At 62.2% G+C, this 27536-nt stretch overlaps 1 protein-coding gene across 2 annotated transcripts in view; it reads left to right on the top strand.

The window, feature by feature from the left end:
• MAP3K12 (mitogen-activated protein kinase kinase kinase 12) overlaps positions 1 to 27138 on the top strand; it is an 87774-nt gene extending 60636 nt beyond the window's left edge. The window contains exons 1-14 of one of the 2 annotated variants that reach the window (XM_043533120.1): positions 653 to 777; positions 8718 to 9248; positions 12842 to 13025; positions 13456 to 13647; positions 14540 to 14698; positions 15342 to 15500; positions 16208 to 16316; positions 17264 to 17373; positions 17640 to 17756; positions 18849 to 18986; positions 19686 to 20301; positions 21454 to 21524; positions 21972 to 22230; positions 22771 to 27138. In XM_043533120.1, the coding sequence (XP_043389055.1) occupies positions 8804 to 9248; positions 12842 to 13025; positions 13456 to 13647; positions 14540 to 14698; positions 15342 to 15500; positions 16208 to 16316; positions 17264 to 17373; positions 17640 to 17756; positions 18849 to 18986; positions 19686 to 20301; positions 21454 to 21524; positions 21972 to 22230; positions 22771 to 22869 (2658 nt within the window). In that variant the 5' untranslated portion in view covers positions 653 to 777; positions 8718 to 8803 and the 3' untranslated portion in view covers positions 22870 to 27138. Of the gene's footprint in view, positions 1 to 652; positions 778 to 8717; positions 9249 to 12841; positions 13026 to 13455; positions 13648 to 14539; positions 14699 to 15341; positions 15501 to 16207; positions 16317 to 17263; positions 17374 to 17639; positions 17757 to 18848; positions 18987 to 19685; positions 20302 to 21453; positions 21525 to 21971; positions 22231 to 22770 lie in introns of those variants that run through there. The other variant, XM_037884131.2, reaches the window with a different exon arrangement.
• Positions 27139 to 27536: the final 398 nt, after the last annotated feature.

The following is a 27536-nucleotide window of genomic DNA, read 5'->3' as shown; positions in this document are numbered from 1 at the left end:
CCCCAGAGGGGCCTGGGCTTTTGCAGGGCTCCTTACATGTTTCACTTCCATGTGCCCGGCACTGCTCTTGTTGCCATGTGCTTGGAGCCCTAACCCCTGCGCCATGTTGGTGCAGGATGGGCAAACTGGACCCTTCCCCCCCTCGTGATCCTCCCCTCTCCCTGCATGCCTGTTTGGCCAGCCTCAGCCCAGCTCCCAGAGGGCAGGGGCTATGGAGAGGAGGGGGGCCCTGTGACTCCAGGGGGAGGCGCAGGGCAGAGTGCGTGTGCTGCCCGGCGCCCTGTGGATGCAGAGGGTGCCAGTCTCCAGGGGCACCAAGCGAGATGCCATGGCTGGGGCCTGGGCGGGGGGGGGTGCGCCGGTATTTCCCCATCTCCCGGCACCCAAAGGGTTAAACTCACCTAAGAGCAAGGAGTCCCCCCCACCCCCCGGGAGGGGCGGATCCCCCGGCCCAGGGATGAGCTCAGGGCCCCACTCACCTTGGCTCCTGCCTTCCCAGGGATGACATCAGCACCGGGGGCTACCTGCGGCAGAGGCGGGCGCCGGCGCAGCCCATTGGCTGGATCCCCGGCGGGGGCGGGGCTGGGGAGCGGTTGCTTCATTGGCAAAAAAGAAAAAAAAACTGGGGGGGGGTTGTGGGGGCGGCGCCGGGCCCGGCGCAGAAGCAGAGCGGGGGATCCGCCAGCAGCACATGGAGGGGAGGGAGAGAAAGGGGCAGCGTGCCAGGGAGAGGGAGAGGTGCATGGGGACGGCCGGATAGACAGACACACAGCCAAGGTGGGTGAGGTAATAGCTTCTGCTGGGCCCACTTCTGCTGGGGAGCGAGACCGGCTGGGAGCTACCCAGAGCTTCGGGGACTCAGAGTCCACAGCTCCAGACAGGGGAGACAGGGAGATGCGCCTGGGGAAGGGGGGGGGGTATGGGGATAGATAGATCGATAGATTAGATAGAGGGGGGTGTATGGGGATGGATAGATAGATAGATAGATAGATAGATAGAGGGGGGTGTATGGGGATAGATAGATAGATAGATAGATAGATAGATAGAGGGGGGTGTATGGGGATAGATAGATAGATCGATAGATAGATAGAGGGGGGTGTATGGGGATGGATAGATAGATAGATAGATAGATAGATTAGATAGAGGGGGGTGTATGGGGATGGATGGATAGATAGATAGATAGATAGATAGATAGATAGAGCGGGGTGTATGGGGATGGATGGATAGATAGATAGAGGGGGGGTGTATGGGGATAGATAGATAGATAGATAGAGGGGGGTGTATGGGGATAGATAGATAGATCGATAGATAGATAGAGGGGGGTGTATGGGGATAGATAGATAGATCGATAGATAGATAGAGGGGGGTGTATGGGGATAGATAGATAGATAGATAGATAGATAGAGGGGGTGTATGGGGATAAATAAATAGATAGATAGATAGATAGCAGGGGGTGTATGGGGATAGATAGATTAGATAGATGGGGTGCATGGGATAGACAGATAGAGGGGGTGCATGGGATAGACAGATAGATGGGGTGCATGGGATAGATTGATAGATAGGGGGTGCATGGGATAGATAGATAGATAGAGGGGGTGCGTGGGATAGATAGATAGATAGATTAGATAGATAGGAGGGGGTGTATGGGGATAGATAGATAGATGGGGTGCATGGGATAGACAGATAGAGGGGGTGCATGGGATAGATAGATTAGATTAGATAGATGGGGTGCATGGGATAGATTGATAGATAGGGGGTGCATGGGATAGATAGATAGATAGAGGGGGTGCGTGGGATAGATAGATAGATAGATAGGCAGGCAAAGGGATGGGTAGATAGGCAGCCAGGCAGGCACGGGGCTGGTAGCTAGTGTGGGGAGGGAGAGAGGTGCAGAGCTTTAGAGTAGCCCCAAGGAGAAATCCCAGCGCTAGGGACACGTTGGGAAGGAAATAAACAAAGCCAAGGCAAGGTGCCACGTGAGGGCGCCGGGACGGCACCGCGGCACCCAGCTGGCGAGGGCGGGATCGGGCGGCGGGGCCCGGGGAGGAGGGAAGGGGCGCCCCGGGGCTGGCTCGCTGTTCCCTCCGCGGCTGGTGACAGGTGAGTGGAGCGAGTCGTTTCCATCCAGCCTGGGATCCTGGCGGGGGAGGGGAGGGAGGCGGCAGGAGGGGCCGGGGGGCGATGCTTGGGGGGTGGCGGGGGGGGCCCCTCCAGTTTGCAGCAGCTCCCCAGGGAGAGGAGCGGGAACCCCGGGATGGCTGATCTGTTTGCTGGGGGCCTGCATGGGCAGACCGTGCGTGGGCACGGGGGCTCAGTGGCTGGGAAGTGCCAGGCGGGGGCACAGGGCAGTCGCACGTGTTGGTTTGATGTGTGAGGTGCTGAGAGGACACCGATCCCACCTGGCCTGGCAAAGGGCTCTGCTAACCCTAGCTCATAAAGGGGCTGCTTTGGGGGGTGGGCAGGCAGGAGCCTGGGCACTGGGGTGAGGGTATGAAGGAGTATGGCATTGGGGTGAAGAGTGCAGGACGGTTGGGATGAGGGGTGCAGAGAAGGGGACTGAGTATCAGGGTGAGGGGTACAGGAGTGTTCTGGCATTGGGGTGAGGGGTACTGAAGGGGCCTGGCACTGTGGTGAGGGGTTTGAAGGGGTCTGGGTATTGGGGTGTGTGGTGCTGGAAGGATCTGGCACTGGCTGAGGGGTGCAGGAGTCTGGCATTGGGTGAGGGGCTTGCGGGGTGTTGAGCACAGGGGTAAGGGGTATGAAGGGGTCTGAATATTATGTTGAGTATCAAAGAGATCTGGCATTGGGTGTTGGGTGCAGAGGTTCAGGGGTGGGTTGGGTGAGGGGTGCAAAGGGTATGGGGTGAGGGGTAAGAAGGGGTCTGGGTATTGGGGTGAGAGGTACCAGAGGGTCTGGCATTGGGGTGAGTGCATGGAGTGTTGGAGTGGGGGTCCAGGAAGGGTCTAGCACTGGATGAGGGGTTCAGGGGTATTGGGGTGAGGGGTGCAGGAGGGGGTTTTGGGTGAGGGGTGCAGGGGATATTGGGGTGAGGAGTACCAGAGGGTCTGGCATTGGGGTGAGTGCATGGGGTGTTGGAGTGGGGGTCCAGGAAGGGTCTAGCACTGGATGAGGGGTTCAGGGGTATTGGGGTGAGAGGTGCAGGAGGGGGTTTTGAGTGAGGGGTGCAGGGGGTATTGGGGTGAGGGGTAAGAAGGGGTCTGGGTATTGGGGTGAGAGGTACCAGAGGGTCTGGCATTGGGGTGGGTGCATGGGGTGTTGGAGTGGGGGTCCAGGAAGGGTCTAGCACTGGATGAGGGGTTCAGGGGTATTGGGGTGAGAGGTGCAGGAGGGGGTTTAGGGTGAGGGGTGCAGGGGGTATTGGGGTGAGGGGTAAGAAGGGGTCTGGGTATTGGGGTGAGAGGTACCAGAGGGTCTGGCACTGGGGTAAGGGTACAAGAAGTATTGGGGGTGAGGGGTACCAGAGGATCTGGCATTGGGGTAAGGAGTGCAGGGGATGTTGGAGTGGGGGTACAGGAGGTGGGTTTTGGGTGAGGGATGCAGGGGATATTGGGGTGAGGGGTGTGGAAGGTCTGCAGTCCCCTCACTGAATCACCTCTCTCACCCGGTATTGCAGTGACCCAAACAGGTGCAGACAGACAAACTGACCATGGGCTCAGATGGGTCCATATCCTTCTCCGCACATGCCCAGCAGAACTCCCATACCCTGCCCCCCCGACCCCTGCCCCCCGCATGTCAGCCAGGCGCCCATGCTGTGTGTTTCATGCCGGGCTGGTTCCTGTGCGTGACTGAGCCCAGGACCTACTGACCCACTAAGGGGGACTGCTCTGCTCCCCGCTGGCATGGCCTGTCCTGCTGGCCGGGGGGCCCTGCTCAGCTGTCACTCCAGACTGGCGAGGGCAGACAGATATGGGGCCAGAGTTACCCCGAGGTTGGGGGCGGGGGAGGTGTGCTTCAGCCAGCACTCATGCACCAGGGCGGAGTGGGGGAATGGATCAGTCCATTGCAATCCGCACTGGACACCTGCTTACTAGATAGAGATGGACACATTGGACAGGTTTCAGAGTAGCAGCCGTGTTAGTCTGTATCCGCAAAAAGAAAAGGAGGACTTGTGGCATCTTAGAGACTAACAAATTTATTAGAACATGAGCTTTAGTGAGCAGGGTTAGAGTCACAGAAAGGGGGGAAGGTAAGGAGGTTGTTTGGGGGAGTGCAGGAGACAGAGCAAAATGGTATCACATGGACAGTCCAGCGAAATGATGGTTAAGGGGGAGGAGAGAGAGATAATCTATCTATCCATCCCCATGCTGTCATCTGAGCGTCCCGGAGAGAGAGGAGACCTGCCACTCCGTATAAGGGGGTGATAAGGCGCGAGGGGCTGGGGGTGAGGAGCCGGTCAGGGTCTCTGGCCTCCAGGTTCTCTTCCAGACCCCATTTGTCAGCCCTGTTCACAGCATGTCGCTGTGCCCCCCATCAAGCCCCGATGTACTGCTCACACTAAGTCGCACGTGCTGCCCCAAATGCCAGACAGCAGCCGCAGGGAGAATGGACCCGCATGGAGTCTCGCCCGGGTGGCCCAATGCCTGGCCTCATTTGCATACACATGGCTTGCCAGCCAATCAACCCCGGCCGGCAGCCATTGGCTCACCCGATGTGTAAAGGGAGTGGCTGGCACATTGCCCAGGAGCTGGGGCATGGAGGGGGAGACTGGGAGGATCTGGGCCAGAGATGGCTGAAGGCTCTGGTCTCCTTGGGCTGTTGCAGTCAGGAATGGTGCTCTGAGTCCCAGGTGCTGGTCCGAGCCAGCGTCCCCTCCTGTCAGCCCCAAGGGAGCCCAGGGCCAAGCGAGCCGGCTTCTAACCTGACTCTCGCATCTTCCGTAGAGTCATGGCTGGGCCCTCCCCGCGGGTGACGGGTGTCACAGACAGGATGATCCCGAGCTAGGCCTGGGAGCTGAGGGGCACGAATGGGGCAGGATCCCGCTGCATCCGCTCTGCTGGCTTGTAGCCCTGGGGAGTCAGGAAGCTGCTGCTGCTGAGCTGTGCAGTCAATTGCCTTGATGTGTCTTTGCTGGAGGAGTTTGCAGCCAGGCTGTTGGGGCGGGTTGGGGTATGGGCAGCATGTGCCCTGCGACTCCATCACCTGTGGCGCAAGCTGGTATAAGACCTCTCCCCTGCCCGGGTTTCACCCTGTCATTACTCATCGTCTGATCTGTCTATTTTTAGACACTAAGCACCTGATAGCAGGGAACCATGTCTTTAAGTGCCCTGTGCCCTCTGGGACCTCTTTAAATTATAGCAATCCCCCCCAAACCACAGCTGGTGGGGTGGGACAAGTCCAGGAAGCACCACGCTCAGCCAGCACCTTCCATCTGAGGATCTCATAGCACTTTGCAAAGAGTAATTAATTTAGCTCCATTAGCTCAGAGCATTATCCCCACAAAACAGATGGGGAAACTGAGGCACAGAGAGGTTCCCCCCCCCCCCCCCCCGCGCACTGTAATATAGCAGAGGGAATAGGACTCAGGAATCCTGACCCCTAGCCCTGAGCTGTAGGCACATGCTCCATCCTTCCAGGACTGAGACTAGAACCCAGGCATCCTGAGTCCCAGATTCTGGGTCTAACCTCTGTCTCCCCCTCCCGGAAGCAGGAACTGAACCCAGGAGGGCTGATTCCTGGTCCTATGCTTTAAACCCACGACTGTTCTCCAGCAGGCCTTGGGGGTTAGCAAGCCCCTAACCTACCCCCGGAGCCCAACATGGAGAATTAACCTGGTGTGGGCCAAGCAGCTTCAGTTTTGATGTCATTTGCAGAGAGAAGCATGTCGGCAAGCTCAGCGAGGGAGTCAATCCCCTTTGACCCGGGCTTTTGGTGACCCATTGGCTAATGCGCTGCCCGCCGTCCCTGAATGAGCCGGACCTGCCTGAGACAGGGTCAAGGCTCGCAATGTGCTTGTAAGAGTCTGTATTGATGGCAGGGTGAGACAGGTGTCTTGCGGTATAAAGAAAGAAAGAAACCATCCATCCCCATATCTATCTATCTATCTATCTATCTATCTATCTATCTATCCATCCTTGTACCCACCCCCCCGCACCTCCATTGGATTTACCTAGTGATCTATCCAGCCTAAGGGATTTCAATGCACAGCTGCTACTGAAATTCACTGGGATTTGGGTACCTAAGTCCCCTAGCCTCTGTGGGCAACCCAGCCTCCCTGGGAATTGTCTCAACAGCAGGATCCCTGATATTGCTCATCGGATTTATACCAAGAGTTACCGCCGTGGGTCCCTCTCCCCGGCACTCGGTGGTCCTGAGCCACCTTCACCTGCGCCAGCCCTTGTGGGGTAGGGGGGCAGTGGTGGACCTACTGTTCTGGTCAATGGCTGGGTTGGAGGGGGTGGGGGGGGGTGTAGCTCCAGCCTGGGCGATGCTGGTACCATCCGGTGACTGCTGAAGAGGTGACGTGGCGCGGCCAATGGGGAGGGCTTCCCCTGCTACCTTGGGGAGGGGAGCAGCCAGACGGGTGGCAAGAGACGGGGCCAGCTCCTGGTTCCCGCAGAGCCGCCTGATTTCCCGGGAAGCTTGCTGGGCTGCATGCAAAATGAGCTGAGCTCCGGCACCTGTGTGGGAGAGAGCCTGGCACAGCGCTGCCAACTCCCACTGCAGCCTCGTCTGTCCCCATGGCCTAGGGGGCGCGCACACACCAACACAGCTACACACACAGAGCTACACCCCGACACACAGCCACACACACCCTGACACACACACATAGATACACACATAGCTATGCACTAATACACAGCTACACACACAGAGATACCCCCTGACACACAGCTACACACACAGAGAGATACACCCCAACACACAGCCACACACACCCTGACACATAGCCACACACACAGCCACACAGAGAGCTACGTACACATAGATACACACAGAGCTACACCCTAACACACAGCTACACATACACAGAGCTACACCCCGACACACAGCCACATACACCCTGACACATAGCCACACACACAGCCACACAGAGAGCTACGTACACATAGATACACACAGAGCTACACCCTAACACACAGCTACACATACACAGAGCTACACCCCGACACACAGCCACATACACCCTGACACATAGCCACACACACAGCCACACAGAGAACTACGTACACATAGATACACACAGAGCTACACCCTAACACACAGCGACATACACCCTGACACACAGCCACACAGAGAGCTATGTACACATAGATACACACATAACTGTACACTAATACACAGCTACACACACATAGCTACACCCTGACACACAGACACACACACACACACACAGAGCTACATACACACAGCTGCACACATAGCTGTACACTAATACACAGTTACACACACACAGCTATACCCTGACATACAGCTACGCACACATGGACACACAGAGAGCTACCCACACAGAGCTACACACACAGAGACACACTGACACACACACAGAGAGCCACACCCTGCCACACAGCTACACAACACACGGCGCTACACACAGAGCTAGGCACATACAGTTACACACTGACACACAACTGCACACACAGAGCTCCACAGCTACACCCACCTCGGCGGACACACAGCTACACAAACACAGCTACACACCCAGGTACTCCCACGAACGCACCCTCACCAATGGCCGTGCCAACCCCGGTGCGGGGGCGCTGCGCCGGAGGGCGACTGCAGGGAACGATCCCGAGACGTGCAGGCTGCAGTCAGTTGGGCGAGGGACACACGCTCCCCCCCCCCCCCCAACTCTGGTGCCAGCACGATAGTGCTCCAAGGGTGCATCTCACACCTGCGCACTAGTGCCCGGCATCACTGCCAGCCCTGAGCCAAGCCCCCTGCCGCCCCAGCCACTAGGCCACGCTGCCAGGACTCTTCAGACATGACCTCCCCTCCCGCAGTGCAATGGGTCTGTCGGTGCCAGAGGGGGCCGGGACCTGCCCAGCTAGAGCCAGGCACCGGCCAAGGGGCAGGTCGGCGGTTTCAGCACCTTGGAGAGAGCTCGGGCTGCCGCTCCGGGGTGAGACCGCCAGGGACCCCAGGCAGGAGCGGGGAAGCCAGCAGCTGCCTGCCCATTCTGGCCATGCGATCGCAGACCCGGGCTGTCTCCCCCCACCGCCGCCACCGCCTCTCCCTTGGGTGCAGTCAGTGGGAGGCGAGGTGCCTTGTACGTGGCACTTTCAATGCATGGTGGGTGCCTTCTCCCTAGGCACGCCTGGCACGTTCAACGCATGGTGGGTGCCTTCTCCCTGGGCACGCCTGGCACGTTCAATGCATGGTGGGTGCCTTCTCCCTGGGCACGCCTGGTACTTTCAATGCATGGTGGGTGCCTTCTCCCTGGGCACGCCTGGCACGTTCAACGCATGGTGGGTGCCTTCTCCCTGGGCACGCCTGGCACGTTCAACACATGGTGGGTGCCTTCTCCCTGGGCACGCCTGGCACGTTCAACGCATGGTGGGTGCCTTCTCCCTGGGCACGCCTGGCACGTTCAACGCATGGTGGGTGCCGTCCGCTTGGCGATGGCCGGCGAATCCAGCCCCATGGCAGGTGCCCAGCAGTGGAGCAGGCAGGAGGGCATTGGACAGACCTGGTTGACCCCAAGGGGGCTACGATTGCCAGTGGGATCCTATTCATGAGGATTTTCCTTCCCCCCCCAGGCCCCATCTCCCCCAGGCCCTGCCGGGGACGCCCATCGACCGCCAGCCCAAGGGGTGTGGGGGGCTGCTGATGCCCAGAGCCCGCCATGGCCTGCCTCCACGATACCCGGACCCCCTCCCCGTCCTTCGCCAGCTTCAACACCATCCTGACGGAGAGCTCCCTCCGTAAGCTGGACCCCGACACCTCGGACTGCACCCCCGAGAAGGACCTGACGCCCACGCAGTGCGTGCTGCGTGACGTGGTGCCCATCGATGGGGGCGGCCACAGCCCCACGCCCAGCGAGGAGACGCGCGACCAGTTCGCCAACAGCGTCCTGCAGCTGCACGAGAATGAGGCCGGCGGGGGAGGCGGGGGAGCTGGGGCGGGGGCTGGGAACCCCGAGGTGCGGCACGCTCGGTACCACGCCGACCAGGTCCGGCTCCACTGCCAGACGGGCAGCGGCTTCCTGGAAGGGCTCTTCGGCTGCCTCAGGCCCGTCTGGAGCATGATCGGCAAAGCCTACTCCACCGAGCACAAGCACCAGCAGGAAGGTGCGTGGCCCTGGGTGTGCGGGACCGGGCATTAGTGGGACCTGGGCAAGGGGCTGTAGGAGCCGGCCTGGCCTGGCGACCGGCTGGGGGCGCTCATGGGCTGCTCCATCTCTAGGTTGGATTCTGATCTGACCTGCACAGGGCCTCAATCAGGAGCAGCTCCATGAAGTCACTGGGCCAGATCCCCAGCGGGTGTAAATCAGCAGAACTCCGTAGGAGTCCCTGGGTCAGATCCTCAGCGGGTGTAAACCAGCAGAGCTCCGTAGGAGTCCCTGGGTCAGATCCCCAGCGGGTGTAAACCAGCAGAGCTCCATGAAGTCCCTGGGCCAGATCCCCAACTGGTGTAAATCAGCAGAGCTCCGTAGGAGTCCCTGGGTCAGATCCTCAGCGGGTGTAAACCAGCAGAGCTCCGTAGGAGTCACTGGGCCAGATCCCCAACTGGTGTAAATCAGCAGAGCTCCATGGGAGCCACTGGGCCAGATCCCCAGCGGGTGTAAATCAGCAGAGCTCCATGGGAGTCCCTGGGTCAGATCCCCAGCAGGTGTAAACCAGCAGAGCTCCGTAGGAGTCCCTGGGCCAGATCCCCAGCGGGTGTAAATCAGCAGAGCTCCATGGGAGCCACTGGGCCAGATCCCCAGCGGGTGTAAATCAGCAGAGCTCCGTAGGAGTCCCTGGGTCAGATCCCCAGCGGGTGTAAATCAGCAGAGCTCCATGGGAGTCCCTGGGTCAGATCCCCAGCGGGTGTAAATCAGCAGAGCTCCATGGGAGCCACTGGGCCAGATCCCCAGCGGGTGTAAATCAGCAGAGCTCTGTAGGAGTCCCTGGGTCAGATCCCCAGCGGGTGTAAATCAGCAGAGCTCTGTAGGAGTCCCTGGGTCAGATCCCCAGCGGGTGTAAATCAGCAGAGCTCCGTAGGCGTCCCTGGGCCCAATCCCCAGCGGGTGTAAATCAGCAGAGCTCCATGCGAGTCCCTGGGCCCACGGTGTAAATCGGCCATGGCAAGCTGCCTGCACTGTAGTGCCATTAGCGTCACAGCGTGGCTCTCTGTCTCCCTCTAGTGGCTCGATCATGTACGGCGGTTTCTGAGGCTGCTGTGGCCACCAGCCTAGCCGCACTGGCTCGTGTCTGTGAAATCCAGGGGGTCCGTGTTTGATCCCAGCTGCCCCCGGGACATCGCTGCGGGCCATGCTAGGACAGTGTTGATTCAGAGTGTCCACGGAGCCCCCCAGGGAACGGAGGGAAGAATCTTGCCCTATTGGAATAGTTACAGGCTGGGCCCAGCCCCCTGCCATCCCCACATGCTGGGCTTTGTCTCTGGCTGAAATGGAGCTACCTCTGGGGGGAGACACAGCAGCTGTTTAACCTGCCAACGACCTGCAGCAGACCAGGGCGGGAAGAGAAAACACAGGACATCATGTCCCCGTGAATCTGCCAGGGTGCAGGGAGAGAGGATGAGATTTAGGGGGCACAGAATGGACTCCTCTGAGCCAGGGCTCTGGGGTGAATTCCCCAGTTCTCAATGCGAGCACTGGGGTCTGCAAGGGCAGGGCCTGTGGTTGGCATCTCCCCGGGAGGTGGAGGAGGAGGAAGGATTAGATGGGGAAATATCTGCTACCTTAAAGTCTCTCTTCCAGAGCCTACCCTGCCCGGTCCACTTCCCCCCACAGCTCTGGCTCTCTCTACCCTACCGGCCCTGCTCCCATCCCTCACTTTAGTTCTGCCCAGCTGGACTCCTCACCAGGCCTCTTGCGTCTGTGGCTGGGGTCAGACGAGGGGGTGGGAGGACAGGGATGGAGGCCGGGCTGGCCCTGAGCCCAGGCTGGCGTGGAGGCTGCTGGCAGCATTCTCCTGGCATGGCTGAGCAGCAGCCAGGCCCTGCCAGTGGCTTCCCTGCAGCAGGGAGCACGTCGGCAAGCGTGAGTGGGCGTGAGCGAGCGTGACGCGTGTGTGAGCTTGGGAACGTGTGCATGTGCCTGGGAGCATGTGCCTGGGAGTGTGTGTGTGTGAGCGTGTGCGTGTGCCTGGGAGCGGCCGGGTGTCTTTCTGAAGGTGGCCGGTTGTGTTAGTGTGCATGGGGGATGGGATCGTTCTAGTGTGAGTGCACCTGTGTGTCAGTGTGTGTGTGGGTGCACATGCCTGCCTGTGTGTTAGTGAGTTAGCACATGGACCTGGCACACTGTGGGCAGCTCCCCCTGGCCAGGCAGCCCCTGTTTGGTGGCAGAGCCAGCTCTGACGCTGTCGGCTCTGAAAGGGCCGGGCCGGGCCGTCTGCTCCATGACAGTGAACCCCTGCGCGGGCAGGGAGATCCCGGGGTGGGGGATGCTCTGCGGTGGTTTATGTTTCGGTTGGGGGGGATGTCACAGCTCGTGTCTCCGGGGGGGCTGTGGCCATGGCTGCGTGCAGCTCCCTGGCCCGCTGGGCCTTGCGCTGAGCCCCACGGGCGGAGCTGCCTGGGCCCCACAGCACGAGGGATTCCGCTGGGACGCGTGTTTGCAGCAGGCAGCTCTAGCGGGGTCTGGGGCCTGCGAGTTACCAGAGCCCTGGCTAGTTCCTGCCCCACACCCTCCCAGGCTCTGGCCCCACAGGAGCCGCAGCTCAGCTCAGAGCTGGGAGGGGCTGGGACTTGCTGGCCCTGTCTGCTCTGCTGCTGCAACGGGGAGGGAAGCAGGAGAGAGCGAAAGTGCACTGCTGGGGTTGACAGATGTGCACACTCACATGTGCACACCCATGTGTACGCATGCACCCACACACGCATGCACTCACACAAACTAACACGTGTGCATGCACGCACACACACTAACCGCAACCCAGGGGCTCGCCAGCAGGCTTTAATCGCCCAGGTGTTCCTCTTTCTCCTTCTGGCTGCTGGCCGTCTCACCCGCACCGTAACATGTGGACTCGGGGCCGTGCCCAGAGTAGTGCTGGGGACACACCCACGGGGGGAGAATCCGGATTCTCCTGCTCCACAAGCCCCTGCCATTGGAGCAGGAGACTCTCCATGAGCTCTTAGCAGGGTAGGGCCTATGGCACACAGCAGGGCAGTGCGGATTCCATCCGGCAGAGGGCAGCAGTGCCCCCTCCCCAGACACAGGGTTGCAGGTTCACTGCAGTCACACTGTATGACCCAAGAAGGCTGGGAGCCGCTCTGCCTCAGCTTGGCACGTGCCCGGGTAGTGGGGCGGGGGGGCTCAGGGCCCTGCAATCCCCTCACCCCTGGCTGTTTGGTCCCGATTCCTGGGAACTGATTCTGCACAGAGTCACCAGGGAGTGGTGCCTCTACACGGCCTGCAGGGTCGGGCTCTGGGATCTTGGTCAAGGTCAGGGGGTGCTTGTGTGGGCAGGTGTGTCTGGGTACATGTGGCTCTCCCTGCAGTTCTGTCTGCCTCCCCCTTCCCCCCCTCCATCCCAGGAGCCCTCGCTCTGCCATTTCCCTGGGCCAAGCCCTGGCTGCCCTGCAGCGCCCCCAGCCGCCACCCTTCTCTGTGCCCAGGGCAGGTGGCACCAGCTCTGGGACTCATCCCTCCCCCAGCCCATCTCTGCGCCCAGGGCAGGTGGCACCGGCTCTGGGACTCACCCCTCCCCCATCCCTCCAGACACGTGGGAGGTGCCGTTCGAGGAGATCCTGGACCTGCAGTGGGTGGGCAGTGGGGCGCAGGGTGCTGTCTTCCTGGGGCGCTTCCACGGCGAGGAGGTGGCGGTGAAGAAGGTGCGAGACCTCAAGGAGACGGACATCAAACACCTGCGCAAGCTCAAACACCCCAACATCATCACCTTCAAGTGAGTGCGGGGGAGGGGGCACCTCGAACAGGGGGGAGAGACACCCCCTCCAGTGCCCCCCCATGGGGCAGCACCCTCCTGGGATACACAAAACCCAGGGCACCCCTCCTGTGTACCCACAGTATTGCACACACATGGGATGCAGAGTCCGTGGCCCTGCCAGGCAGTGCCCACCCCCACCCCCCATTTACACCTCATTGTGTCTGGGCGTGCAGTGGTGCCCGCTCTCTGGGAGGGGCACTCACCCTACAGCTGGGCCCAGGATGGGTGAGGGGCGCAGGGTTCCCTCGGAGGGCAGGGCCAGGATGTCCCCACTATGCCCAACCAGACAGGCATCTCTGCCCAGCTGGCACCATCTGTTCCTGGCCAGGAGGAGGTGCCACCTCCTGCCCGGCTGGTTCCTACCCAGCCCTGCTCTCCTTCCCTTCAGGGGCGTCTGCACCCAGGCTCCTTGCTACTGCATCATCATGGAGTTCTGCGCCCAGGGGCAGCTGTACGAGGTGCTGCGAGCCGGGCGCAAGGTCACCCCCTCCCTGCTGGTCGACTGGTCCATGGGCATCGCGGGCGGCATGAACTACCTGCACCTGCACAAGATCATCCACCGCGACCTCAAGTCGCCCAAGTACGTGGTGGCAACGGGAGCTGGCGGAGGGGTGGGGATGGGCATGGGGCCTGCAGGGGAATGGGGGGCAGGGTGGGGCATGGTGCCAGGAGGGAAGCAGGGATGCGCATGGGATCTGCAAGGGAATTGGGGGCAGAGACCGGTCTGGGGCCTGCAGGGGAGGGGGCACCCTCTGGGCAAGGGCAAAGTCACCAATTAGCGCTGTGATGCCCATCACCCCCCTGCCACCACCAGCCTGCGCGGACCCTCCCATCTCTTCCCCTGCTCCCCCTGCTGGTGAGTGCGGGAGATGCAGCCTGATCTACCCCCGGCGTGAGCCGTTCCCAGCCCTGCCAAGAGGGGAAATCCCCGACCCCCACTTTGCTCCCCCACAGGGTCCCAGCGCCTGGGGTGACAGGAGGCCTCAGGGACTGCTCCTGCTGGTGGAGGGGATAGCACCCCACACCCTGCACCGCCCCCTGTTGGTGGAGGGGATAGCACCCCCCACCCTGCACTGCCCCCTGCTGGTGGAGGGGATAGCACCCCCCCACCCTGCACTGCCCCCACAGCCCCCTGCTGGTGGAGGGGATGGCACCCCGCACCCTGCACTGCCCCCACAGCCCCCTGCTGGTGGAGGGGATAGCACCCCCCCACCCTGCACTGCCCCCACAGCCCCCTGCTGGTGGAGGGGATAGCACCCCCCCACCCTGCACTGCCCCCTGCTGGTGGAGGGGATAGCACCCCCTACCCTGCACTGCCCCCTGCTGGTGGAGGGGATAGCACCCCACACCCTCACTGCCCCCTGCTGGTGGAGGGGATAGCACCCCCCCACCCTGCACTGCCCCCACAGCCCCCTGCTGGTGGAGGGGATGGCACCCCACACCCGTGCTGACCCCCCCTTCCCCACTCCCAGCATGCTGATCACCTATGATGATGTGGTGAAGATCTCGGACTTCGGCACCTCCAAGGAGCTGAGTGACAAGAGCACCAAGATGTCCTTCGCCGGCACTGTGGCCTGGATGGCCCCCGAGGTCATTCGCAACGAGCCTGTCTCTGAGAAGGTCGACATCTGGTGAGCGTGGGGGGCTGGGTGGGGAGGGATGGGAGGAAAGCGGGGGGGGGTCTCCGAGCCCACAGCAAGGACGGGGGGGGTTGGAGTTGGGAGGGCTCCTGGCCTAGGGCAGGAACAGGGGGCAGCGGTGGGGGGCAGAGGAAGGGATGGGGGTAGGACTTGGGTTGGGGGTTTCATCCCCTGCAACTGGGTGGGAGGGAGGGACAGGGGGATCCTGGGAGGAAGATGGGTCAGGGGCGGGAGCTGGACTCTAAAGAGTTACAATGCCTCAGTTTCCCACCTCCCCCCCCCCCCCGGCTCTGCTTCTGCCCTGCAGCACCTTGAGGTCTGAGCCAGGGGGGGATTTGAGGGGGGATTTGGGGAGGTCCAACAGAAGTGCTAGATCTGGGGCAGCTGGAGGGGTCTCTGGGGGGCAGGAGTGTTTGGAGCTGGGGGGAGCTTGTCCATGGTTCGTAGAGTTCTCCCTGTCCTGTCCTGGCCACCAGCTGGCCACCTGCCCAGGCTGGCACCAGCTGCCTCCCCTCCCCATCACCTGATGCCTTGTGGGGCGTGAGGGTGGAGGAGGGGCTGGGAGGGAGATGCTGATTCTGGTACCCCCCACTGCCGGAGAGCCCCCCACCTCTGCTGACACGTCCCCCCCCAGGTCCTTTGGGGTGGTGCTGTGGGAGCTGCTGACAGGCGAGATCCCCTACAAGGACGTGGACTCCTCGGCCATCATCTGGGGCGTGGGCAGCAACAGCCTGCACCTGCCCGTGCCCTCCGGCTGCCCCGACGGCTTCAAGATCCTACTGCGCCAGTGCTGGTGAGTGCCCCCCGACTCCCAGTGCCCCCCAGTGCTGGCAAGTGCCCCCCAGTGCCCCCACCATTGCTAGTGAGTGCCCCAGTGCCCCCCCCAGTGCTGTTGAGTGCCCCCAGTGACCCCCAGTGCTGGTGAGTCCCCCTGACCCCCAGTGACCCCCCTGAGTGCTGGTGAGTCACCGTGACCCCCTGTGCTGGTGAGTACCCCCCAGTGACCCCCCAGTGCTGGCAAGTGCCCCCCAGCCCCTCAGTGACCCCACCATTGCTAGTGAGTGCCCCAGTGCCCCCCCAGTGCTGTTGAGTGCCCCCAGTGACAACCAGTGCTGGTGAGTCCTCCTGCCCCCCCAGTAACCCCCCTGAGTGCTGGTGAGTGCCCCCCAGCATGCTCCACAGCAGCCCCCCTGGTGCTGGTGAGCCTGGCCCCAGTCCCCAAGCTGGCAGGAGGCAGGCTCCATGGTTCACCCTCCCAGGCTGAGCCCCACAGTGCTGCCCCCTCCCATTACCATGTGGGTCAGGTGCAGAGTCAGCCCAGAGGGGAGCAGTTCAATGCCCCCTGCCCCCTCGCTCCCTCCTTCAGCAGCCCCCCCGGCCAGTGCTACATGCCAGGAGTCTGCTGGTGCCCTATCACCCCACGCGAGCCAGAGGGGCCCAGGCTCCTTGGTGGGGGTCCCTCACCTGCCCCAGGCCCCAACCCTGTCTCTGCCCCCCCAGGAACAGCAAACCCCGCAACCGGCCGTCCTTCCGCCAAATCCTGCTGCACCTGGACATCGCCTCAGCCGACGTGCTCTCCACGCCCCAGGAGACCTACTTCAAATCCCAGGTGGGTCCCCACTGCAGCCCCCCAGGCACCACCCAGCCCCCCACAGCTCCCCCTTCCAGCCCCCTGCACCCGACAATCCCCCCCCACCCCCCTTTCCAGCCCGCCATGCACCGTCCAGCCCCCCATTGCTCCCCCTTCCAGCCCCCCATGCACCGCCCAGCCCCCCACCACTTCCCCTTCCAGTCCGCCGCTCCCCCTTCCAGCCCCCTGCACCTGACAATCCCCCACCACTCCCCTTTCCAGCCTGCCATGCACCGCCCAGCCCCCACCACTCCCCCTTCCAGTCTGCCGCTCCTCCTTCCAGCCCCCCATGCACCGCCCAGCCCCCCACCACTCCCCCTTCCAGTCTGCCGCTCCTCCTTCCAGCCCCCCATGCACCGCCCAGCCCCCACCGCTCCCCCTTCCAGCCCTCCATGCACTGCCCAGCCCCCCACTCTTCCCCCTATCAGCCCCCATGCACCGCCCAGTCACCCACCACTCCCTCTTCCAGCCCCCCAAGTATCACCCAGTCCCCCACCATAGACCCTCCTAGCCCCCCCACTGCCCCTTCCAGCCCCCAGTGCCCCTGCCCAGCCCCCCACCATACACCCTCCCAGCCTCCCCACTCCCCCTTCCAGCCCCCATGCACCTACACAGATGCTGCGGCACGCTGTGCTGCAGGGAACAGGGGTGTCTCAGTGGGGGGCACTCGCCCCTTGCAGTCAGTGCTGCCCCCAGTGGCCCAGCAGGGGGTGCTGTTTGGAGGTTTAGCTGTAGAATCACACTCCCCCCACCCGCCCCTGTATTTTTGAAGCCCCCGGGGCAGACCCAGGCCGGGGCTGGGGCAGCAATGAAAGTGCTGAGCCCCCCCGACACCCCCCCCCACAGTGCCCTGCAGGGGGTGCCTGGCCCCATAGCGGGGGTCCCTGTCGTGGGGCCGGAGCTGAGGCCCGTGTCGCCCCCTGCAGGCCGAGTGGCGCGAGGAGGTGAAGCTGCACTTCGAGAAGATCAAGTCGGAGGGGACGTGTCTGCACCGGCTGGAGGAGGAGCTGATCAACCGGCGCCGTGATGAGCTCCGGTCAGGGGGGGTCCGGGGCAGGGGGCTACCGACTGGGATGGTGGGTGGGGACGGGGCAGGGATCTCCATGGTGGGGGGGATGTCCTGTTCAGATCGGGGGGCAGGGCAGGGCTCGGCCTGGAGGGTGACACCCCTGGGATGGGGGAAGACACGATCCTCGGAGGAGAGGGGGTGACATCCCATTCTGTTGGGGGAGGGGGACTTTTGGCCCCACCTCCAGCTGTGTGATTGACAACTCCCCTGCTGCGCCCCCCCCACCCCCCCAGGCACGCGCTGGACATCCGGGAGCACTACGAGCGCAAGCTGGAGCGAGCCAACAACCTGTACATGGAGCTCAACTCGCTCATGCTGCAGCTGGAGCTGAAGGAGAAGGAGCTGCTCAGGTGAGGGCAGCCCCCAGTCTGGGGGGGTCCAGCCCCCCCATCACTGCCCCCTCAGGGATCCATTACTGCTGATCTGGGGTCCCAGCCTGCCCATCACTGCTCCCCTGCTGAGATCCAGCCCCCCCCATCACCACCCCCTGGGAGATCCAGCCCCCCAACACCGCATCCTGTGGGGATCCAGCCCCCTATCACTGCCCACCTGGGAGATCCAGCTCCCCGCCATCATTGCCCCCTGGGGGGCCCAGCCCCTCATCACTACCTCTTGCAGGGATCCACCCCCTCATCACTGTCCCTCTGGGGAGATACATCGCCCCATCACTGCCCACTCTGACCCCCCCCCAACACACACGCATGGTCCCTGAAGGGCTGGAACTTGGGGATTCCCCCCCATGAGCTCCCACCCACTGAGTCCTATGAACTCAGTGGAGCTCCAACTGATTTACACCAGCTGAGGGTCTGGCCCCTGCCCCTGCAGGTGTCGGAGGAAGGAGTAAATGCTCCCTTCGCACCCCCACTCCCACAACCATCCTCAGGCCAATTTCTTCCTGACCTTGGAGAGGGACAACTTTATGCCTTGGAGCATGAGGGTGAAAGAGCATTAGTCTGATCTGGGCAATGGTGGGGAGGGTGCAGTGCCTGGACCGGGGCTGAGTCTGACGGGGGCTGTGCCCGGACCAGGGCTGAGTATGATGGGCGCATTGCCCAGGCTGGGGAGGAGTCTGACGGGGGCCATGCCCGGGCCAGCGCTGAGTCTGACAGGGGCCGTGCCCGGGCCGGGGCTGATTCTGATGCGGGCAGTGCCCAGGCAGGGCTGAGTCTGACGGGGGCCGTGCCCGGGCCTGGGCTGATTCTGATGCAGGCAGTGCCCAGGCAGGGCTGAGTCTGATGGGGGCCGTGCCCGGGCTGGGGCTGATTCTGATGCGGGCAGTGCCCAGGCAGGGCTGAGTCTGTTGGGGGCCGTGCCCGGGCCGGGGCTGATTCTGATGCGGGCAGTGCCCAGGCAGGGCTGAGTCTGATGGGGGCCGTGCCCGGGCCGGGGCTGATTCTGATGCGGGCAGTGCCCAGGCAGGGCTGACTCTCTCTCCCTGGCAGGCGGGAGCAGGCGCTGGAGAAGAAGTACCCGGGGCTGTTCAAGCCACATGCATCGCGCAGTCTCCTGCATGGCAACACGGTGGAGAAGCTCATCAAGAAGAGGAACGTGCCGCAGAAGCTGTCGCCACACAGCAAGCGGTGAGGGGCCCGGCCTGGGGCCGCAGCCACAACCCTCACCTTGGGGTGGAGGGGGGGTCAGGACTCCTGGGTTCTGGCCCTTGCTCACTGTGTTCTGAGGAGGGACAAGCCCCTTCCCCTCTAGAATGACCTGGGGGGCGGGGGCTGTGAGGCGGAATCACCTCTGGGCACCTGGGGGGAGACTGAGGCGCAAGGAGTTGGGGGACGGAGATGGGGGGACTGAGGCTTAGGGAGGTGGGGGAGGGAGATAGTGGGGCTGAGGCCCGGGGAGGTGGGGGAGGGAGATGGGGGGCTGAGGTACAGGGAGGTGGGGGGAGGGAGATGAGGGGGTCTGAGGCCCAGGGAGGTGGGGGGCGGGAGATGGGGGGCTGAGGCCCAGGGAGGTGGGGCGAGAAAGCTGGAGGGGAGGGGAGCCGAAGCACTGGAAGTTGTGGGGGGGGTCTGAGGCTCAGGAGGGTAGGGGGATGGGAAGTGAGGCACAGGAACATGGGGGAGGGAAGCTGAGGGTGGGGGAACTGAGTTGGGGGAAGCTGGAGGGGGGCTGAGGGATTGGATGGGGGAGGGGCACTTGCCTTGGGGAGAGTGAGGAGATGCAGGGATTGGGGATGGGGAGGGCACCCAGGATCAAAGAGGGGCACAGGAAATGGGGAGGGGAGGGGGGCAGGGACCGGCACCCCCCCGACCCGTGCTCTCCCGCAGGCCGGACATCTTGAAGACGGAGGTGATCCTGCCCAAACTGGACTCGGCCATTGCCCAGGTGTCGATACCCGCGTGCCAGAAGGGCCCCACCTCGCCGGGCCGGAGCCGCCGGGCCAAGCCGCGCTACCGCAAAGCCAGCGCCAAGGGCAGCTGCGGGGAGCTGACCGGGCCCCGGGCCCCGGAGCCGGCGGATGCGGGGCAGCGGCTGGAGGCCTGTGCCGCCCTGCGGGGGCTGCAGCACGACTTGCTGCGCCGGATATCCTCGTCCAGCCCCGACCTCATCAACACCACCCTGGAGGCCGAGGCCAAGAAAGAGGGGGCCCCTGCCGGGCCCGAGTCGCCCCCAGCCGAGCAGCCCCGCAGCGAGACCCCCAGTGAGGACACGGCCTCTGTGCCCTTCTCCAGCAGCCCCGACTCGCCCTCCTCCAAGCAGGGGGCCGTGGGGCCGGCGGACAAGAGCCACCGGCTGTTGGGCCTAGCCCAGAGGCTGCAGCCGGGCGAGGAGCCCGACAAGGAGCCGGGCGTGGCGGGCAAGGCGGGCAAGGCCTGTGGGGTGCCGCAGCAGCATCTGACACCCGCAGCGCTGCTCTACCGAGCGGCCGTGACCCGAAGCCAGGTGAGCGCGGCTCAGCAGGGGCTGGGCCTTGGGCGGGGGGCACCTGTGTTGATTTAAATGGGTTGACTGTAGGGGGCAGTAGGGGACTGTTGGCTGTGACGCCGATCGCCTGTAGGGGGCGCATGCAGCGTAGGTGGGACTGGAACACTGCGCCCAGCTCTGGGGTGTGCGTTGTATGGGGGAGATCGGCGGAGCCACAAAACTGGCCGCAGGCTGGGGAAGATGCTGGCAGCGAGGGGCTCAGCAAAATGTGGCTGGAGACATGCCTCAACCAGGGCTCCTGGGCCCTTCGCGGGGGGAACCAGGCACTATGGGGTTCCTCAGTTGAGTGGGGACTGGGCAGGATGGAAACAAACAGCTGGAGGTTAAAGCCACCAGCTTCCAAGAGGGTATTTGGCACCAGTTTGTCCCAGGCAGGGTGACGAGCCCTGGGGCTAGGCTCCCGGGGGAAGGAGGAGGGACAGTGTTCTCCAGCGTTTGGAGGCTGCAGGCCCAGCTGGACTGCCCATGGGGAAAGGGGGTCAGAGCCAAGTTACTTGGCTCCTGAAGGGGCTGGTGGGGGGAATTGGTTGGCCTGGGCTACCCGCTTTGGCTTGTGCCCCCACATCCCTCAGCATCCCCATCCCTGTGCCCTGCCCCAATCCATCAGCTCCCCTCCCTGTGCCCCACCCCCTCCCTGTGGATCCCCAATCCCTTAGCCCCTCCTTTCCACAATCCCTGTGCCCCTCCCCAGTCCCTGTTCCTTCCCAGTCCCTGTGCTACCCCAGTCCTGGGCTGTCCCCACAGCTCTGCCAGTGCCCCACAATCCTGACACACAGCCTCCTGCTAGCCCAGCCCTAGGCTAGCCCCACAGTTTTGCTGGCGCCCCTGAAACCCGATCACAGTCCCCTCTGCTAGCCCAGCCCTGAGATTTGGTTGTGCGAGTCGTTTTCATTACCCTCCAAGGGCTGGGCAGAGTGAGTGGGTTGCTGGATCTCATGTGGCTGTCCTGGCTGCCGAGAGGCCCTGGGCTGATCCTGCCCTGTGGGCGAGTGGGTGTCCAGGCTCTCCAGGGAAGCCTGTGCCCTCCTGCGCCCATGGGGTTCACAGCAGCCCTGGGGGTGGGGGGCAAGGTCCCGCTAATGTGGCTCTTCTCTGCCTTCTGCTCTCCAGAAGCGAGGGGTCTCATCCGAGGAGGAGGAGGGAGAAGTGGACAGCGAGGTGGAGCTGCCACTGAGGCAGAGGTGGGTACAGGCCTGGGCTCCTGAGCCTTCAGCTCCAGGGCTCGGCCACGTGGCCCTTCTCCCCTCCCATTGGCCTGCCGTGCCCGGTGGGCTTGGGCGCAGGGCAGGGGTTGCTGTGGCACGTGGGTGTTTGTCACCCTCTAGGGGGCACTGTAATAGTGCCGGAAACCGCTCATTAGCCATGGTCTTAAGAACTAGTCGTTAGAGCTGGGGGGCTGGAAGCCAGGATGCCTGGGTTCTTTTCTCAGTTCTGGGTGGGGAGCATGGGGTCTAGTGGCTAGAAGGGAGGGAGGGGTGGCTAGACACCCCGAACGCCTGGGTTCCATCCCTGGGTCTGTCACCGACCTAGTGTACGGCACTGAGCTCCCTGAAGAGTCTCTGGGCCTCAGTCCCCAGCAGGGACAACGCTCCCCACTGGTGGGTGATGGGGGGCTGCTCTGCTGACAGGTGGCCCCAGGGGCTGAGCAAGCGCCAGTCGCTGTCCACCTTCAGCTCGGAGAACTTCTCGGACGGGGACGGCGAGGAGGGGAACACGAGCGACGCGTCACCCAGCGGCACCAACACGGGGGAGCGCTCCGACGACATGCTCTCGCAGAGCTCCGAGATCCCGCTCGACGCCCTGGCCCACTCCGACGGCCTGTCCGAGAAGGAGGCTGCTGTCCAGCAAGTCAAGAGCCAGCTCAGCGCTGAGCAGAACACCGCTGAGGTGAGTGCCCCGCCCTGCTGAGGGCTGCGGGGGCACGAGGGGGGTGGGGTCCCCAGTGTCCCCCTGCCGGGCCGCTCTGCAGTGCAGGCGGCTCAAGGAGGGTGGAGTCCCAAGTGGCCCCCCTGCTGGGGGCTCTGACATGAAGGGGGTTGAAGGGGGGGTCACAAGTGCTTCCCCTCTTGGGGACTGTGTGGAGGGGTACAACGGGTTTGGGGGAGGGGAATCCCGAGTGCTCCCCCTGCTGGGGGATGTGGGGAGTGCCAGGGGTTCCAGGGGACGGATTCCCGGGGGCTCCAGGCGGTGCAGGGGCTCCAAGAACCACTGGGTTGGTGATGCCCATAAGAGCGAGCCCTGGATTCATCAGGACTTGCCCAGCATCTTGCCCCTCAGAGGGGCCCGTCTGCCCCGGGAGATCCCATTGGGCGGAGGTGGAGCAGCGGTTTGGTTTGGCATGGCATGGGGTGGGGGTGTGCCAGCTCCCTGGCCCCCCTGGCCCCCAATCTGTGCTCTGATCTTGCCTCTTCCCCGGCTCTGGACCAGAACCCCTCCGTGTACGAGGACTCGGACTGTGACAGCACCGAACTGGACCACTCGGGCAGTGGAGACACACACAGACAGCCGACAGCCCCCAGCTCGTGATGGCCCGGCCCACCCCCCCCCACCCCCCGCGAGGTTGTACAGACCCCCCAGATATTTATATAAATAATCTATAAATCTCTATATAAAGCTATATAATGTATAATCTACCCAGAGGCAGCGCCGGAGCCAGCCGGAGCAGCCCATGCACTGAATTCACCTCGGTCCTGATGGACAGACTGAGGGGGGCTGGGGGGGAGGAAATCTCTCGGGTGCTTGGGGGTTAGCCTTGTACAGCTGGAGACCAAGAAATGCCCCATGGCGTCGGACTCCTGGCCAGAAGGGCCCCGCGGCTCTCGCGCCAGCTCAGAGCAGAACTGGCCCATGGCCGGCAGTGTCTGGGAACAGGACCACGATGCACTGGGAGAGCGGCTGGGATGCAGGGAAGATAATCCCTCCTAAACGATCTGCGAAGCTCAACCCAAGAGAGGAGCGATGTGGTGCTGTCCCGGCGCTTATCCCGTTGGCGGGCTGGGTCTGGCCAGGAGTTCGACAGGAGCCGGAGAGGACGGGCAGGCAGCGTGGTACCCTGCGGGCGGAGGTGTGCGGGTTGCTACATCACAGAGATCGTGTGGAAGCTCCTTCGAGAACAGTCAAAGCCCAGCGGAGCAACCAACCACCCCCAAGATCTGCCCAGGGCAGCAACGCACCAGGCTGGGGCAGAACCTCGAGCTGACCTGCCCTCAGGGGCAGAACCGCGATCCCAGCCAGCCCCGGCTCCTGCTCCCAGGCAGACCCTAGATCCAAACCTCCTGCTCCACACCAGCCGCCCCCGTTTCCCAGCTCAGCACCAAGCAAGTCTGCCCCCGCCCCAGGTTGCGGCGGTGCTACCGGCTTTCCGGCCAAGGGAGGATGGGGTGGCTGCGCTGCCTCCTGCTGGTACCCACATGCACTGCACTTTTTGTTGGTGTTAATTTATTTTAAACAAATGTTTACATTTGCACTTGTGTCCTGGTTGGAACAGGGAGGGGGTGGAGCTTGGGGGTGGGACTTCAAGGGTGGGCTCTGGGGGACTGCTGATGCCTCTGAGCCCCTGTTGTGTTTGGGGGGGGGCAGCCCCCCTTCCCCCATTTATGTAGATGCATCCCTCCTGCTGGGCTGTTTCTCAGGTGAAAGTTCCCCCACCCCAGCACCCCTTTCCTCCTGGAACTGTTTGTCCTTGCTGCTGAGTGTTTGGGCCCCTTGGGCGGCCCCCGCAGTGCAGCTGCGGGGAGCAATGAGGATGGCTGGGAGGGGTGAGCCCGGCATCTGATTGGTGTGGGCTGGCCCTCCCCAAAACCCCAGTGCTCCATGCAAATGCCGGGTTTGTGCGTGATCAGCATCAGCCCTGCTGGGCCTTAGGACATGGCCCCAGGCTGTACGGGGTTGGGCACCAAGCAGCTCAATGGGCTACCTGCTGTCATGCTGGCAGAGACCCTTGGGCCATGGGCCTGCTGGCCCCTGTCAGAAACCCAGCTGCAGATCCCAAGTCCCTGTGCCTCCCCTCCCAGCAGGAGTCTTTCCATGGCCCTGGGGGAAGGGTGCACTGTCCCTGCCCCAACCTGGGGCAGAGCGCTGGCTATCCAAGCTAGCAGGGGGTGGGAGTGAGGTTTCTTATAGCTCCTGCCCAGCAGCCCTGAGCTTCCTGCCTGTTTTTTAGCCTTGCTTGATGGGGCATGTTTCAGCAGGCACCTCCCGGGGTTTCTGTATGTCCTACATAATAGCATTAAAAAGGGAAACCACTGGGGACAGGCCCACACGCCATCAGTCAAAGCTCCCAGTTTCCCTGGATAGCCTAGGGCCCCAGCAAGGGGGCAGGCGGTGAGCTGTGGCTGTCAGCTAACTGACCCCCAATCCCATGTAGCACATTCACCAGCACTGGACTAACCTGCCCCACCCATGCCTGCTCTCTGGCCAGCATGGCTGCCACTCAGATTGTGCCAGGCCATGGGCTGTGCTCCCCTGGTGCCCAGGGGAGTTTTTCTGGCAGGGTGCTGCAGGGCCGAGTTCCCCAGCCAGTCAGGTTTGTGGCTAAGTCGGTGGCAGCCTGTAGGCAATCAGCCATGGCATCTCCCTGCAGGCAGGCCCAGCTGGCTGGCACAGGGAGCTTTGCTGCTGCATGTTGCTTTCTGGCCACAGGGAAGCTTCCCCTCCCCCCCAAAAAATCCACACCTGGCCCCTCTCATGCCCCAAAACAGAGGGTAGGCCAGTTGCATCTCTTGTCTGCCCCTTGCAGGGGAAAAGGAGCATGTTTTATACTGGTCATGCACCTGCCCCCCAACTCCCCTGCCTCAGCGAGCTCACATGCTAATAGAGAGGCAGTTAGTCCCAGTGGCTAGATCCCTTGCCTGGGACACTGAAGGCCTTCTCTAGCTCAGCCACAGGCCTGCTGGATGACCTCAGGCAAATTGTTTCCCTTCCCCCGCCTCAGTTTCCCCATCTGTACAATGAGGCTTACGCTATGACCCTGCTTTGCAAAGACAATAGCTGGGTATTAACTCAACAAGGGGCCAGGATGGGAAACAGCAGCCCAGTGAGGGGCCTTGCCCTGAAAACGTCACCCAACGGGTCCAGTGGTAGACTCAGCAGCAGCTTCTGGGGGCTGATAGTGCTTAAGTAGCCCATGCTGCCTCTCAGTTGTTTGTAGCAATTCCTTCGGGGCCAGGCAGACCCCCTATGCACCAGCAACCAAGGCCCCCCAGACGCCTGAGGGGCCAGGGGAGAAATAGACCATGGCCAAGAGGTAGCGCTGAGTGAAATTTTTTGACCCAAATTCTTTTGGGGGCATGGGGCTGAAAAAGGCAGATTCGGGGACACCCAAGTGGTTTGCCACTTTGTGTTAGTGTCACCGATGTTGGTTCCCACTTCAAAAAAAAATACAGAAAAAATCAACATGAAACTTGTTTCAAAATGACATTTTGGTCCCAAATCCCACCCCTGTCTAGCCCAGCCCCAGCATGGTGCTTATCCCTTTGGGTTCTCCCCAGGGGCCTGCTCCTGCTCCCCCCCCCCCCCGACACATACTCCAAACATCTGCTTTTGCCTCCTGTCCATGCATTGCACTGCAGGACTGCAGCTGAGGGGCAGGGCTGAGACCCCTGGCTGCACCTGGCCTAAAGGTGGTCATCTGTCCAGTGGTTCTGCCCTGCCAGCAGAGGGAGCTGGGAAGGAAAAGGCTGGAGCCAGACTTGCTGACCTGCCGTCCCCACTCCTACAGGCACTTACCTATTCACCATGTGCAGAGAGGATGGAGTGCTCCATGGTCCAGCCCCAGGCAGCATGGACCATGGGGAGGTGGAGAGAGGAAGCCCCATTCCTGGCAGCAGTGGGAAAGGATTGAACAGCAGGTACACAGCACTGTCCTGGGCTCTCCAGAGCCAGGCAATGGCTAGGCCTGGGCCACAGCCCACAGAAGTCTTCCAGTAGCCTGGCTGTTAAGAAAGCTCCATCAGGCAAGAGCTAAGCTTTGCCAGGTGACAGCAGCACCTGGCTGTGCTCCTGGAGGATGGGGGGAGGAGCGGGGGGTAGCCAGAACTGCACCCAGGCTGTTCCGGGCATTGCCTCTAACAGTTGCAGCCAGGAGTTCCTGTAGGCCAGTGGGCGACAGGCAGCCAGACCTGTAACCCAGTTGCCATGTAGCTTGCTGGCTGTGCATGAAGCTCTCTGTACAGCAGCTTTCTCTACAAGGGCAGTTTTCTAGCACTTGGGGGGGGGGGGGGGGGGGGGGCATGTAGAGCAGCTCCAGGAGGGATACCACTTGGTGGATGAGAAAACTCAGCTCCATTTGAGAAGGTGTTTAAAGCTGCACCCAGCTAGTCCTGGTGCATTAGAACCTTGAGCACTGCATGGGGAAGATCTGATGAGCCTGAAACCAGCTGGACATTTTAGTCTATAGCCTCTTGCCTGCAGCTGTCAGATGCAGCCCTCACCCAGACTTCACTCTACAAATCCCCATTCAGGGCTGCTTCCCAGAGAGCTGAGTTCTTCCCTCCAGCCCACTGTCCTTAACACAAATCTCTTCCTCCCCCCTGCCCCCATTTCCCAGGGGGTGTGGAGGGAAGACAGCCATGGGGAGCTCCCACCCTACCCCACTTTGGTCATTCTTCCTGTGGAAGGCAAGTTCTCACTCCCTCAGGCGAAGCCATACCTCAACCAGTTGGGATACCTGTTCTCTACACCTCTGTGACATACATCAGTGTAAGATAGCTCCTGGATGTAGTCTGTCTGTATGGTTCTACCACTGCTAGATGAGTAATGACACCACTGATTTCAATTAAAGACCATTTTGTATGGAAAGTGCTGGCAGGTGTGTTATTGATGCAGCAGGGCTGGGAAGGATGGTACCCCACTGGCCCATGAGTCTCCTTGGGCCACAGCTGGCAGATGAAGTAGGGGCTAGCAACCTGGGCACCAGAGGCTACCAAGCTATTTTCAGTATGGCTGAAGACAGAAGTCAGAGTTTTGGCATTTTAGGCCTGTGCTTTGCTGGAGCAGGCAAGTCTAGCCCTGTTCTTGGGGTGAAGGTGAGTGGTGTTAAGGCCTGTGCCCTTAGCCCCAAAAGGGCAGCTTTCCTCCCTGAAACTGACAGCACAAGGCTATTCTAACTGGAGAGGGGTGCAGGCCACACCCCAGCATTTAAAACCAATGTTGTTTGGGGGAGTAAACCTGTCCGGAGGCCTTGCCCTCCGGCC

The sequence above is a fragment of the Chelonia mydas genome, chromosome 20 (assembly GCF_015237465.2).
Source record: "Chelonia mydas isolate rCheMyd1 chromosome 20, rCheMyd1.pri.v2, whole genome shotgun sequence".
Lineage (NCBI taxonomy): Eukaryota > Metazoa > Chordata > Testudines > Cheloniidae > Chelonia > Chelonia mydas.
This window is presented reverse-complemented; position numbering and strand designations above follow the sequence as displayed.